The sequence below is a fragment of the Loxodonta africana genome, chromosome 6 (assembly GCF_030014295.1).
Source record: "Loxodonta africana isolate mLoxAfr1 chromosome 6, mLoxAfr1.hap2, whole genome shotgun sequence".
Lineage (NCBI taxonomy): Eukaryota > Metazoa > Chordata > Mammalia > Proboscidea > Elephantidae > Loxodonta > Loxodonta africana.
This window is the reverse complement of record NC_087347.1, coordinates 43202193-43217426: the sequence shown is the minus strand read 5'-3', so window position 1 is coordinate 43217426 and position 15234 is coordinate 43202193. Positions and strand designations below refer to the sequence as shown.

The 15234-nt window shown below is 39.1% G+C and overlaps 1 protein-coding gene across 14 annotated transcripts in view; it reads left to right on the top strand.

Annotated features, from left to right (window-relative positions):
* CARF (calcium responsive transcription factor) overlaps window positions 1-15234 on the top strand; it is an 80822-nt gene that overhangs the window by 38578 nt on the left and 27010 nt on the right. For 13 of the 14 annotated variants that reach the window (XR_010322247.1, XR_010322246.1, XR_010322245.1 and 10 more), the window contains 2 exons: window positions 4082-4212; window positions 5037-5406. Coding sequence is in view for 9 of the 14 variants with exons in the window: in XM_064286796.1 (XP_064142866.1) it covers window positions 4082-4212; window positions 5037-5406 (501 nt within the window). In the remaining 5 variants the exon portion in view is untranslated. The remainder of the gene's footprint in view (window positions 1-4081; window positions 4213-5036; window positions 5407-15234) is intronic. The other variant, XM_064286794.1, reaches the window with a different exon arrangement.

Below are 15234 nucleotides of genomic sequence, written 5' to 3'. Positions count from 1 at the left end.
CACTGTGCTAAATTCTGGGCATAGAAAAGAACAGGTAATTTTCCTGTTTCATGAAACTTAAGTCTAGCAAGTAAAAAAGATATTAAACAAATATTTTCTAAATAATTACTCTTATGAAAAGTGCCACTGCTATCCATAAGTTTTTCACTGGCCACTTTTTTTCAGAAGTAGGTTGCCACATCCTTCTTCCTAGTCTGTCTTAGTCTGGAAGCTCTGCTGAAACCTGTCCACCATGGTGACCCTGCTGGTATTTGAAATACCAGTGGCATAGCTTCCAGCATCACAGCAACACGCAAGCCACCACAGTACAACAAACTGATAGACAGGTGTTGTCTTGAAGTTGTCAAGGATTTCATTTCACTGGGATCCACAATCAACACCCATGGAAGCAACAGTCAGAAATCCAACGACATACTGCATTGGGAAAATCTGCTGCAAAAGACTCTTTAAAGTGTTAGAAAGTAAAGATGTCACTTTGAGGACTAAGGTGCACCTGGCCCAAGCCATGGTATTTTCAGTTGCCTCATGTATGCAAAAACTGGCCAATGAATAAGGAAGATTGAAGAAGAATTGATAAGTTTTAATTATTGTGTTAGTGAAGAATATCAAATATACCATGGACTGCCAGAAGAATGAACAAATCTGTCTTGGAAGAAGTACAGCCAGAATGCTCTGAAGAAGTGAGGATGGCAAGAGTTTGTCTCACATACTCATGTACTTTGGACATGTTATCAGGAGGGACTGGTTCCTGGAGAAAGACATCATGCTTGGTAAAGTGGAGGGTCAGCAAAAAAGAGGAAGACCCTCAACGAGATGGATTAGCACAGTGGCTGCAACAGTGCACTCAAACCCAGCAATTATCGTAAGGATGGTGCAGGACTGGACAGCATCTTGTTCTGTTGTACACAGGGTAGCTATGGGTCGGAATGGACTCGATGGCACCTAACAAAAGCAACGACATGAAAAGTGCCATTAGAAAATTGTTCGAAGTTGTATGGGAATAGTGATAGAGACATCTAATTTAGTCCAGGGAGTAGGAAAGTGAATTTGAGAAAGTGAATTTTTAAGCTGAGACTTGAAGAATGAATAGGAGGTTGCCAGTCAAAGAAGCAATAGCTTGTACAAAACCTCTGAAGCAAGAAAGAGTTTGTTGTGTTCAGGAAACATAAGGTTAATGTAGGTTTAGAATAGGTAATGCTTGGAGATAAAACTGAATACACAAAACCGGTTTAGGAGGCCATTGCACCTGTTCAGAAGAAAGATGATAATGGTTTAGACTATGGTTGGTGGCACTTACAATAGACTGATTTAAAAATTATTTCTAAAGTAGAGTTGAAAGGATGTGGTTATTCATTGAATAGTTGTGACGGTAAAAGAGTGGAAATGATCAAAGATGGGTCCTGAGCTTCAAACAGAGATATTAGTGGATTCAGGGGAGAGAAAAAAAGATCACGAGGTTAAGTTTGGAAAGCTTGAATGTTAGAGCCATTTCAAAGGAGTGGATTGGGAAGAAGCCATATTAGGGGGCTGAGGAACAAATAGGAGATGAATGAAAAAGTACACACAATGTGGACCACTTTTTCCAAGAAGTTTGCTGTGAAGGGAGTTTGGGGTTGAGAGAAAGTATTCTAAGACAGGCGGGACCTGATATCACAGATGAAAATGCAGGTACTTGATAATATTGGCTATACGAAGTTGACGAAAGTTCCATCTGATGGCTTCTCTTTTCTCTTTAAGTAAGAGTGTTAAGACTAAAGAAAGGTCAGAAAGTGTGGCTCAAATTTGAGAAAAATGGTATCCCTAATTGAGAGTGAGAGAAACATTGTAAGGTTCCCAGATACAAGTGAAGGTAGCATTGGGGTTGACGATCATGAATTAGTAGTAGTAGTGAATTTCTTCTTCAGTAGCACTTAGCTTCCTATGTTTAGGCAAAGGAAGAGATTTTAGGTAAAGAGAATAAGACTAAAGAAAGGATGGAGAGGCAAGGAAGTTTAGGGTATTTTCAAGAAAGTGATTGAAATCATAGACCTAGGATTCTGAACTGGATGGGGAGAGAATTTTATAAAGGCAAGGTTTAATGAATATGAAGAATTGAAGGATCAGTGGACTGAAAGTTCATATGAGGTTGAAGAACAATTGTAGTAGAGTACCTGAACAAAATTTCTGGAACAATAAGAAGTTGTGATCAGAGAAGGGATGTTTGAATTAGAGATATTAGGGATAGAATAGTTCAGAGTCTGACCAGAGTGGGCAACTGCAGCATAGTGAAGTAGGACACTGGAAATGAAGATGCCAAGAAATGTTAAGAGTCCTATTTAATCTTCTCAGTGGTCCTTTGAGGAAATTACTCTTATCATCCTGATTTTATAGATGAAGAAATTGAAGTTTAGAAACCAAGTTGTACAATATGTTGAATATCACACAGAAAAGCCAGCACTTAAATTCACCCTTGTCTGACACCAGGACCATTTTTTAATTTACTTAGCTACCGTATGGAAGCAATAAATATTTGTTGATAATTGTTGGTATTTTTATAATTTATTTTATTTTTGTTGTTGAGAATATACACAGCAGAACATATTCCAATGAAACAATTTCTACATGTACAGTTCAGTGACATTGATTACATGCTTCTAGTTGGCAACCATTCTCACCCTCCTTTGCTGAGTTATTTTTCCCTCATTAAGATAAACCCACTGCCTCCTAAATTTTCTGTCTGATCTTTTAAGTTGCTGTTGTCAGTTTGATCCCATATAGATAGATCTCGAAAGAGCTCAATGCTCAAGACACACATTCTATACTAGTTAAGTTAAACTATCGTTTGTTTTTGAGAAGACTTCAGGGGATATTTTTGGTTTAAGGTTTAAAGATTATCTCAGGGTAATAGTTTCAGAGGTTCATTTAGCCTCTATGGCTCCTGAAAACCTGGAGAATTTGCAATTCTGATCTGCATTTTCCCCCTGCATTCAAGAATGATAGCAAGGCACCATCTAGTTCTTCTGGTCTCATGGCAAAGGAGGCAGTTGCTCATGGCAGCAATTAGCCACACATTCCATTTCCTCCTCCTGTTCCTGATTCTCCTTCTTCCTCTGTTGCTCCAGACCAATTGTTGTACCTTGCATGGCCATTTGCAAGCTTTTAAGACCCTAAGCACTACACAGTAGACTAGGAAGTAGAACAGAAGCACTAAGCATGTTATTAGGTCAATAAACTGGGATATCCCATGAAACCATAACCCTAAACTGCCAAACCAAGGAACAAAATCCTATGAGGTGTTTGTACATAAGCAGCCTCAGCAGCAATTCTTTTTTTTTTTTTTCTGTCGTTACTGTAAATATATCTATGGCACAACTTTTGCCAGTTCACCTTTGTTACAAGTGTACAACTTATTGACAGCAATTATGTTAATTGGCTGTGCAAACCTACCCTTAATAATGTAATTTCTATCACCGAAGATCATTGATTTTTGATTCAGTTAAAAGAGTTTACTATATTTGGGTTACCATATAAGAATTACATGAGAATGATTCAAGTTCCCCTAAGAGCAATTATATTTTTTAAAAAATTGAGATGTTAAAAAAACAGAGGAGTGTTTATTCATTTGTTCTGTAATAAGTTATTGAAAGAAATTTAGTACTGCTATTATTGTGGACCTGCTTTGTGCCAGGTATTGTCCTAGGTCTACAAAAGATTAATTAAGTTTGATCTTTTGTAATTGAGCAGCTCAGTAGTTTTCACTTATCTGGAGAAGTTTAGGTGTAGTTCAGCATCACAGCATGGAGAGTGGGCTAGTTCAGTTATGGTTACAGTTGTAGAGTCTTTCAAAGGAAAAAAAACATAAGTTTTTTTTTTCAATAAGGTTGAACATAGGAATCTATATATTTTTTAAATTTCCCTGGGTGATTTAGATGTTCTTCCAGCTTCTGGAAATAGTGGACTAGATGAGTTCTTAAAGTCCTGTTCAAACCTTGGACCTTATTTTGTATTCCAATTCTGATAATAAGGTTTGTAATGAAGGGTAGTGTCCTGGAAGCATATAGAAATGATTCTATTTTAACAGTTTATTTTTGACATAACTTAGGAAATTCACCAGAAGAATCAATTAACACCAAAGTGGAAGCAAATCAGACAAGGAGTTCTTTATCTCCAGAGCCTGCACACTTGCTGTCCTCACTTTCCTCATTTCAGCCCAAAATGTTTGCACAGCTGCAGGTAGGTATCCAGTGAAATACCCTAATTTGAGTCCCTTCTCTTTTTTAATTTCTCCTTCTAGGGATTCTCAGACAATTGTTATGTTAGTTGTTAGGTGCCATCGAGTCAGTTCCAACTCATAGTGACCCTGTGCACGACAGAACAAAACACTGCCTGGTCCTGAGCCATCTTCACAATTGTTGTTATGCTTGAGCCATTGTTGCAGCCACTGTGTCAATCCATCTCATTGAGGGTCTTCTTCTCAGAAAATTGTTATAGAATTATTGTAATGATGAAAGGTGTTTTCATTATTAATTTTCTGACCTCTTTGTGTCTTGATTTAAGACGGTAATTCATACAGTATGTTTTGAAAAAGTTTGAAATTGACTATGAATGCAATAAAATTTAGTTGTATTACTTTTCCCTGGATTTTTGTTTCTATCCCTACGTAATATTTGTTAGTAAGCATATTCTCACAGGATCACTGAGTCAAAATCAACTCAGTGGCAATGGGTTATACTCTTATGAAGTAGTCCTAGTGGTGCAGTAGTTAAGCACTCTGCTGCTAACCAAAAGGTCAGCAGCTCAAACCCACCAGCTGCTCTGTGGGAGAAAGATGTGACAGCCTTCTTCCATAAAGATTTACACAGCCTTAGAAACCCTACAGGGCAGTTTTACTGTGTCTCATAGGGTTGCTATGAGTCAGAATCAATTTTATGGCAATGGGTTTGGTTTTTGTTCTTATACTCTTACATTTTATTTGTTCCAATTTTGTGTCAGAATAAAATGATAGTATTGTACATAGTAAATTCAAACATTTTGATAACAGCCCTTTTTGTTTAAAGGGTTTGCAGTTACAAACAAGATTCACCTCTCCTGATGACTCACCGCCTCTGATATCAATAAATAACCACCTCTCCTCCAGTCCTTCAAGACTTCTGGATTCATTAGAAAGTGCTGTAATGAATAATAATTCTCTACTGCTTGATCAAAGTCATAGCTTTCAGACAGACACATGCCTAACCCAAAACAATAATACTGCCTCTGCCATGGGTAACCCTCCAGGACCAGATCAGAATCTAGTTACAATGGATCAGCTGGTAGAAGTTGGGAATGTTGAGGATACAGAAAATCTGGAAGGAAGTGTTCCTCAGATTCTGTTGGGAGATGTGCAGACCATTCCAATACGGATTGTAGATAGCCATCCCACTCTCAGTAAGTTAAAATCAACTTGTGATATTATTTTTTGTTTGTTTTATCTTCATGGATTGTCATCACAATATCACACCACAGAAAAATCTTATCATTTCTATCTAGTGGATTTATAATATATAAATGAAATAAAGTTATGAGAGGAAGAGAAAATTTTCATTAACATGAGTTTAATAAATTTTAGACTTTATTTTTTCTTTTCCTTATTTCTAGTTATTTAGTCTCATCAAAAATATTCATCCCCTGATTACTTGGTTTTCCATCAGGAGTCTTTGGTGATGTGAAATCAAAAAGGTCATTTTAGAATGCATAAAAAAATAAATGATAGGAGTAAATAAAAAAAGGAAAACTATTTTAGTATAAAAATTACTACAGAAAAATTTTCATTTTTACATCCCTGTATACACATGCCCATGAACAAAGAAAAGTGGAATGAAGTGGGCAGGTATAAAGGTTAAAAGGAAGATTTTGAGTTACAGACTTAATACTCAGTTCTATGGAACTTGAAAGGGAACTAATAAGACTTGGGAACTTGGGTTTAATCCAAGACATTGTTACTTTCAGTTTGTAACCAACCCAATCAACATAGTGGTAAACTCTGTTAACTGCTGCTTGACCTAACCATGTCACTTCTTTTCACACAAATTGTTCTGGATTGGGCACTTTTTTTTTTTTTTTATTAACTTTTATTGAGCTTCAAGTGAACGTTTACAAATCAAGTCAGACTGTCACGTATAAGTTTATATACACCTTACTCTGTTCTCCCACTTCCTCTCCCCCTAATGAGTCAGCCCTTCCAGTCTCTCCTTTCGTGACAATTTTGCCAGCTTCCAACTCTCTCTATCCTCCCATCCCCCCTCCAGACAGGAGATGCCAACACAGTCTCAAGTGTCCACCTGATATAATTAGCTCACTCTTCATCAGCATCTCTCTCCTACCCACTGTCCAGTCCCTTTCATGTCTGCTGAGTTGTCTTCGGGAATGGTTCCTGTCCTGTGCCAACAGAAGGTTTGGGGACCATGACCGCCGGGATTCCTCTAGTCTCAGTCAGACCATTAAGTATGGTCTTTTTGTGAGAATTTGGGGTCTGCATCCCACTGATCTCCTGCTCCCTCAGGGATTCTCTGTCGTGCTCCCTGCCAGGGCAGTCATCGGTTGTAGCCGGGCACCATCTAGTTCTTCTGGTCTCAGGATGATGTAAGTCTCTACTTCATGTGGCCCTTTCTGTCTCTTGGGCTCTTAGTTATCGTGTGACCTTGGTGTTCTTCATTCTCCTTTGCTCCAGGTGGGTTGAGACCAATTGATGCATCTTAGATGGCCGCTTGTTAGCATTTAAGACCCCAGATGCCACATTTCAAAGTAGGATGCAGAATGTTTTCATAATAGAATTATTTTGCCAATTGACTTAGAAGTCCCTTAAGCCATAGTCCCCAAACCCCCGCCCTTGCTCCGCTGACCTTTGAAGCACGCAGTTTATCCCGGAAACTTCTTTGCTTTTGGTGCAGTACAGTCCAGTTGAGCTGACCTTCCATGTATTGAGTATTGTCGTTCCCTTCACCTAAAGCAGTTCTTATCTACTAATTAATCAGGAAAAAGCCCTCTCCCACTCTCCCTCCCTCCCCCACCTTGTAACCACAAAGGTATGTGTTCTTCTCAGTTTATACTATTTCTCAAAATCTTATAATAGTGGTCTTATACAATATTTGTCCTTTTGCCTCTGACTGATTTCACTCAGCATAATGCCTTCCAGGTTCCTCCATGTTATGAAATGTTTCACAGATTCGTCACTGTTCTTTATCGATGCATAGTATTCCATTGTGTGAATATACCACAATTTATTTAACCATTCATCCGTTGATGGACACCTTGGTTGCTTCCAGCTTTTTGCTATTGTGAACAGAGCTGCAGTAAACATGGGTGTGCATGTATCTGTTTGTGTGAAGGCTCTTATTTCTCTAGGGTATATTCCAAGGAGTGGGATTTCTGGGTTGTATGGTAGTTCTATTTCTAACTGTTAAAGATAACGCCAAATAGATTTCCAAAGTGGTTGTACCATTTTACATTCCCACCAGCAGTGTATAAGAGTTCCAATCTCTCCGCAGCCTCTCCAACATTTATTATATTGTGTTTTTTGGATTAATGCCAGCCTTGTTGGAGTGAGATGGAATCTCATTGTAGTTTTAATTTGCATTTCTCTAACGGCTAATGATCGAGAGCATTTTCTCAGGTGTCTGTTAGCTGCCTGAATATCTTCTTTAGTGAAGTGTGTGTTCATATCCTTTGCCCACTTCTTGATTGGGTTGTTTGTCTTTTTGTGGTTGAGTTTTGACAGAATCATGTAGATTTTAGAGATCAGGCGCTGGTCGGAGATGTCATAGCTGAAAATTCTTTTCCAGTCTGTAGGTGGTCTTTTTACTCTTTTGGTGAAGTCTTTAGATGAGCATAAGTATTTGATTTTTAGGAGCTCCCAGTTATCTGGTTTCTCTTTGTCATTTTTGGTAATGTTTTGTATTGTGTTTATGCCTTGTATTAGGGCTCCTAAGGTTGTCCCTATTTTTTCTTCCATGATCTTTATCGTTTTAGTCTTTATGTTTAGGTCTTTGATCCACTTGGAGTTAGTTTTTGTGCATGGTGTGAGGTATGGGTCCTGTTTCATTTTTTTGCAAATGGATATCCAGTTATGCCAGCACCATTTGTTAAAAAGACTATCTTTTCCCCAATTAACTGACACTGGGCCTTTGTCAAATATCAGCTGCTCATATGTGGATGGATTTATATCTGGGTTCTCAATTCTGTTCCACTGGTCTATGTGTCTGTTGTTGTACCAGTACCAGGCTGTTTTGACTACTGTGGCTGTATAATAGGTTCTGAAATCAGGTAGAGTGAGGCCTCCCACTTTCTTCTTCTTTTTCGGTAATGCTTTGCTTATCCGAGGCTTCTTTCCCTTCCATAAGAAGTTGGTGATTTGTTTCTCTATCACCTTAAAAAATGACATTGGAATTTGGATCGGAAGTGCATTGTATGTATAGATGGCTTTTGGTAGAATAGACGTTTTTACTATGTTAAATCTTCCTGTCCATGAGCAAGGTATGTTTTTCCACTTAAGTATGTCCTTTTTAATTTCTTGTAGTAGTGCTTTGTAGTTTTCTTTGTATACGTCTTTTACATATTTGGTAAGATTTATTCCTAAGTATTTTATCTTCTTGGGGACTACTGTGAATGGTATTGATTTGGTTATTTCCTCTTCGATGTTCTTTTTGTTGATGTAGAGGAATCCAAGTGATTTTTGTATGTTTATCTTATAACCTGAGACTCTGCCAAACTCTTCTATTAGTTTCAGTAGTTTTCTGGAGGATTCCTTAGGGTTTTCTGTGTATAAGATCATGTCATCTGCAAATAGAGATAATTTTACTTCCTCCTTGCCAATCTGGATACCCTTTATTTCTTTGTCTAGCCTAATTGCTCTGGCTAGGACTTCTAGCACAATGTTGAATAAGAGCGGTGATAAAGGGCATCCTTGTCTGGTTCCTGTTCTCAAGGGAAATGCTTTCAGGCTCTCTCCATTTAGAGTGATGCTGGCTGTTGGCTTTGTATAGATGCCCTTTATTATGTTGAGGAATTTTCCCTCAATTCCTATTTTGGTGAGAGTTTTTATCATAAATGGGTGTTGGACTTTGTCAAATGCCTTTTCTGCATCAATTGATAAGATCATGTGGTTTTTGTCTTTTGTTTTATTTATATGGTGGATTACATTAATGGTTTTTCTAGTATTAAACCAGCCTTGCATACCTGGTATAAATCCCACTTGGTCGTGGTGAATTATTTTTCTGATATGTTGCTGAATTCTATTGGCTAGAATTTTGTTGAGGATTTTTGCATCTATGTTCATGAGGGATATAGGTCTGTAATTTTCTTTTTTTGTGATGTCTTTACCTGGTTTTGGTATCAGGGAGATGGTGGCTTCATAGAATGAGTTAGGTAGTATTCCGTCATTTTCTATGCTTTGAAATACCTTTAGTAGTAGTGGTGTTAACTCTTCCCTGAAAGTTTGGTAGACCTCTGCAGTGAAGCCATCCAGGCCAGGGCTTTTTTTTGTTGGGAGTTTTCCGATTACCGTTTCAATCTCTTTTTTTGTTATGGGTCTATTTAGTTGTTCTACTTCTGAATGTGTTAGTTTAGGTAGGTAGTGTTTTTCCAGGAATTCATCCATTTCTTCTAGGTTTGCATATTTGTTAGAATACAATTTTTCGTAATAATCTGATATGATTCTTTTAATTTCAGTTGGGTCTGTTGTGATGTGGTCCTTCTCGTTTCTTATTCGGGTTATTTGTTTCCTTTCCTGTATTTCTTTAGTCAGTCTAGCCAATGGTTTATCAATTTTGTTAATTTTTTCAAAGAACCAGCTTTTGGCTTTGTTAATTCTTTCAATTGTTTTTCTGTTCTCTAATTCATTTAGTTCAGCTCTAATTTTTAGTATTTGTTTTCTTCTGGTGCCTGATGGATTCTTTTGTTGCTCACTTTCTATTTGTTCAAGTTGTAGGGACAGTTCTCTGATTTTGGCTCTTTCTTCTTTTTGTATGTGTGCCTTTATCGATATAAATTGGCCTCTGAGCACTGCTTTTGCTGTGTCCCAAAGGTTTTGATAGGAAGTATTTTCATTCTCATTGCATTCTACGAATTTCCTTATTCCCTCCTTAATGTCTTCTGTAACCCAGTCTTTTTTCAGGAGGGTATTGTTCAGTTTCCAAGTATTTGATTTCTTTTCCCTAATTTTTCTGTTATTGATTTCCACTTTTATGGCCTTGTGGTCTGAGAAGATGCTTTGCAATATTTCGATGTTTTGGATTCTGCAAAGGTTTGTTTTATGACCTCATACGTGGTCTATTCTAGAGAATGTTCCATGTGTGCTAGAAAAAAAGTATACTCTGCAGCAGTTGGGTGGAGAGTTCTGTATAAGTCAATGAGGTCAAGTTGGTTGATTGTTGTAATTAGGTCTTCCGTGTCTCTATTGAGCTTCTTACTGGATGTCCTGTCCTTCTCCGAAAGTGGTGTGTTGAAGTCTCCTGCTATAATTGTGGAGGTGTCTATCTCACTTTTCAGTTCTGTTAAAATTTGATTTATGTATCTTGCAGCCCTGTCATTGGGTGCATAAATATTTAATATGATTATATCTTCCTGGTCAATTGTCCCTTTTATCATTATGTAGTGTCCTTTATCCTTTGTGGAGGATATAAGTTTAAAGTCTATTGTGTCAGAAATTAATATTGTTACTCCTCTTCTTTTTTGCTTATTGTTTGCTTGATATATTTTTTCCATCCTTTGAGTTTTAGTTTGTTTGTGTCTCTAAGTCTAAGGTGTGTCTCTTGTAGGCAGCATATAGACGGATCATGTTTCTTTATCCAGTCTGAGACTCTCTGTCTCTTTATTGGTGCATTTAGTCCATTTACATCCAGCGTAATTATAGATAAGTAAGTGTTTAGTGTTGTCATTTTGATGCCTTTTTATGTGTGTTGTTGACAATTTCATTTTTCCACTTACTCTTTTGTGCTGAGACGTTTTTCTTTGTAAATTGTGAGGTCCTCATTTTTATAGTATTTGACTTTATGTTTGCTGAGTTGTTACGTTTTTCTTGGTTTTTATTTTGAGTCATGGAGTTGTTATACCTCTTTGTGGTTACCTTAATATTTACCCCTATTTTTCTAAGTAAAAACCTAACTCGTGTTGTCCTATATCGCCTTGCTTCCCTCTCCATATGTCAGTCCTATGCCACCTGTATTTAGTCCCTCTTTTTGATTATTGTGATCTTTTACATGTTGACTTCAATGATTCCCTGTTTTGAGCATTTTTTTTATTTTAAATTAATCTTAATTTGTTTTTTCAATTTCCCTGTTTGAGTTGATATCAGGATGTTCTGTTTTGTGACCTTGTGTTGTGCTGGTATCTGATATTATTGGTTTTCTGACCAAACAATTTCCTTTAGTATTTCTTCTAGCTTTGGTTTGGTTTTTGCAAATTCTCAAAGCTTGTGTTTATCTGTAAATATCTTAATTTCGCCTTCATATTTCAGAGAGAGTTTTGCTGGATATATGATCCTTGGTTGGCAGTTTTTCTCGCTCAGTGCTCTGTATACGTCGTCCCATTCCCTTCTTGCCTGCATGGTTTCTGCTGAGTAGTCTGAACTTATTCTTATTGATTCTCCCTTGTAGGAGACCTTTCTTTTATCCCTGGCTGCTTTTAAAATTTTGTGTTTGTCTTTGGTTTTGGCAAGTTTGATGATAATATGTCTTGGTGTTTTTCTTTTTGAATCAGTCTTAAATGGGGTTCGATGAGCATCTTGGATAGATATCCTTTCGTCTTTCATGATGTCAGGGAAGTTTTCTGTCAGCAGATCTTCAACTATTCTCTCTGTGTTTTCTGTCCTCCCTCCCTGTTCTGGGACTCCAATCGCACGCAAATTATCCTTCTTGATAGAGTCCCACATGATTCTTAGGGTTTCTTCATTTTTTTAAATTCTTTTATCTGATTTTTTTTCAGCTATGTTGGTGTTAATTCCCTGGTCCTCCAGATTTCCCACTCTGCATTCTAATTGCTCGAGTCTGCTCCTCTGACTTCCTATTGCGTTGTCTAATTCTGTAATTTTATTGTTAATCTTTTGGATTTCTGCATGCTGTCTGTCTATGGATTCTTGCAACTTATTAATTTTTCCACTACGTTCTTGAATAATCTTTTTGAGTTCTTCGACTGTTTTATCAGTGTGTTCCCTGGCTTTTTCTGCAGTTTGCCTTATTTTATTTCTGAGGTCATCCCTGATGTCTTGAAGCATTCTGTAAATTAGTTTTTTATATTCTGTATCTGATAATTCCAGGATTGTATCTTCATTTGGGAAAGATTTTGATTCTTTTGTTTGAGGGGTTGTAGAAGCTGTCATGGTCTGGTTCTTTATGTGGTTTGATATCGACTGCTGTCTGTGAGCCATCACTAAGGTATTGTAGTGATTTATTCTGTGTTTGCTCACTGAGTCTTGTTTTGTTTTCTTTCAGTATACGTGGATGGGCTACTAGATTGTGCTGTCTTGATTGTTGTAGCCCTTGACTTACTTATGACCTATTACCAGCTGGTTAGGGCTGTTGCCAGATATATATGCCTGAGTCTATTCACTATTCTTGTGTAGAATTTGATTTTGGGTCATCAAGTGTGTGCTGCACCCTAACACCTATCCACCTTGAGAAGCAGTGGTGATAGTTATGTGTACTAGATTCTATTAGCAGCTAGGGTTCACACTGCAGCGGGGGGCAGGATGCTGACAGGCTTTCCCCAAGTGTCAGTGAGGTAGGTGTGTCTCTATTCCTAAAGCACCTTGGTGGGAGGGCTCTGCAGCTGTACCTTAGGCCCCCAATGCAAGTACCTCTACAGATTGGTAGGTGTCACCCTCCTTAGACCCCTAAGGCAAGAGGCTAGGTGGTCTGGGGGGAGCTTCAGCCCTCAGTTCCCTGTTGTGGGTCAGTTAGGGCTCTGTTGAATAAGCAGAGATATCAGACCTGGGAAACTTGTTTTTCCAGTAAATTTGCTAAATAAATGCAGTCAGATCCCTATCAGAAATGCCTTTGCATTGTAATAGCCACCTTGTTCCCTGTAGGGATGAAAGCCCGAGATATGGGTCATATATGCTTGGCTGGAGCTGGTTCTGTGTTTTTAGTCCAATTAGGGAAGGATTTTTGGTCCCTGGGTTTTTTGTGGTTGCTTCTCTTTTTTTTCTCTCAGGCCGGAAGAATGGGTTAGGAAAAGACCAAAAAAAAGGGAAAAGGAAAGCTGCGGAGCTGGAGCCGTTCTCCCTCTGTCTCAGGAAATTCCACCGTTAATGAAGCCGCCTGGGAAGGGGAGGGGAGGTTTCAGGAAAACAGGAGAGAGTAGCACCCCAGGATATAGCCAAAGTTGCTTATCTTGTTTGGGATGACTGTTTTATCTGAGATTCCCGAGGGGCGTGTCGACTATGTGTGCTGGCTGGGTAGAGATTACCCCCGAGGGTCTTGCCCGCAGAAGCCGCGTCAGTTCCTCCGCTACCAGTCCACAGCCCAGTGTCAAGGTTCCCCGGCTGGGACGCTGCACTCCCGGTGTTTTTAGTCCAATTAGGGAAGGATTTTTGGTCCCTGGGTTTTTTGTGGTTGCTTCTCTCAGGCCGGAAGAATGGGTTAGGGAAAGACCAAAAAGGAAAAAAAAAAAGGAAAAGAAAAGCCATGGAGCTGGAGCCATTCTCCCTCTGGCTCAGGAAATTCCAATGTTAATGAAGCCTCCTGGGAAGGGGAGGGGAGGGTTCAGAAAAACAGCAGAGAGTAGCACCCCGGGATATAGCCAAAGTTGCTTATCTTGCTTGGGCTGACTATTTTATCTGAGATTCCCGAGGGGCGTATCGCCTATGTGTGCTGGCTGGGTAGAGATTGTCCCCGAGGGTCTGGCCCACAGAAGCCATGGTCAGTTGCTCCGCTGCCAGTCCACAGCCCAGCATAAAGGTTCCCCTGCTGGGTCGCTGCACTCCCGGCTCCAAAATCAGTCGCTGCCTCCCGGGGACTTCTCGTCCGCCAGCTGCGTCGCCGTGCCGCCTCCGCGGACCGGCTGGGCCCCGTCCCAGGGTTAGTTCAGGGGGCTAGGGCTGCGCCCCGTGTTTGCGCAGTCACAGATGTCGTGTTCAGATCCCCTGCGCCCAGTCCTAAGCCCGGCGCCAAGGTTACCTGACTGGAACGCTGGCTCCAGGCTCCGAAAATAGTCGCTGCTTCCCTGTAGTTGTTCGTTCTCCGTCTCTGTCACTCAGGTCAACTCTTTAAATGTGTGTTTGTTGTTCAGGGTTTGTAGATTGTCGTGTATGTGATCGATTCACTTGTTTTTCTGAGTCTTTGTTGCAAGAGGGATCCGAGGTAGCGTCTACCTAGTCAGCCATCTTGGCCCCGCCCCTGGATTGGGCACTTTTGTGGGAAAAGATTTATAGTTTGGTTTTGAAGAACAAAGATAAATACAGAAGTTATTCCTGAAACATATGGAGTATTTCTTTCCATTCTTAGTCATCATTCTTTTGGGTAAGGAAAACTGAGAGAACTCTTTCCAGAAAAGAGTCACTGCCTTTTAAATTTATTGGAAGCATTAATTTTAAGAAAATTTGTTCAGGGCTATGGGAGTTGTAACTACCAGATTTGGGCCTCTGAGGAAGTTTAGTAGGAGATAGTAAGAAGGAATGTATGTGAATTAATCCTTACAGCAACTCCATGAGATAGTTGGTGGTGTTCCCCATACTTCATGGTGAAACCAAGGCTTGGAGAATTTAAGTAAATGCATAAAGTGGACATCCAGTGACAGAGAAGGGGTTTAAAGCCAGGTCTGTCTGCCTCCAAAGCTTCTTTCCGTTCTAACATGCGTCCTCCCTTTGTGTTGTACCAAGATATTTCTGGGAACTCTAACTCAAATTGCTTTAAAGGAGACTGTCTTTGAATCCATACATCCATGATTTGTCAAGTTAGATCATAATCTGAGGGAATACTTAAATTGGACATAAATTCTTAGGGTCATTCAAATCCAGCCTCTAGTGGTTCTCTTTGTCTGGGACTAAACTCCAGCATATCCCTATGTGACAAACATTAGCTGTGTTCAACACACTTTCTGAGAAACTATGGTCCCCTCAATCTCTGTCCCCTACAGCAACTGAAATACAGATATTCCTGAGAGATTTGATCTTAGACATCTCACTTGCCAGTTTACAATAGTATTGCTGATATGCTACGTTTAGATCAATTTGGCCGTAAGCACTTTAAAATCAGAATGGTAATAACATTATGAAATGTTTTA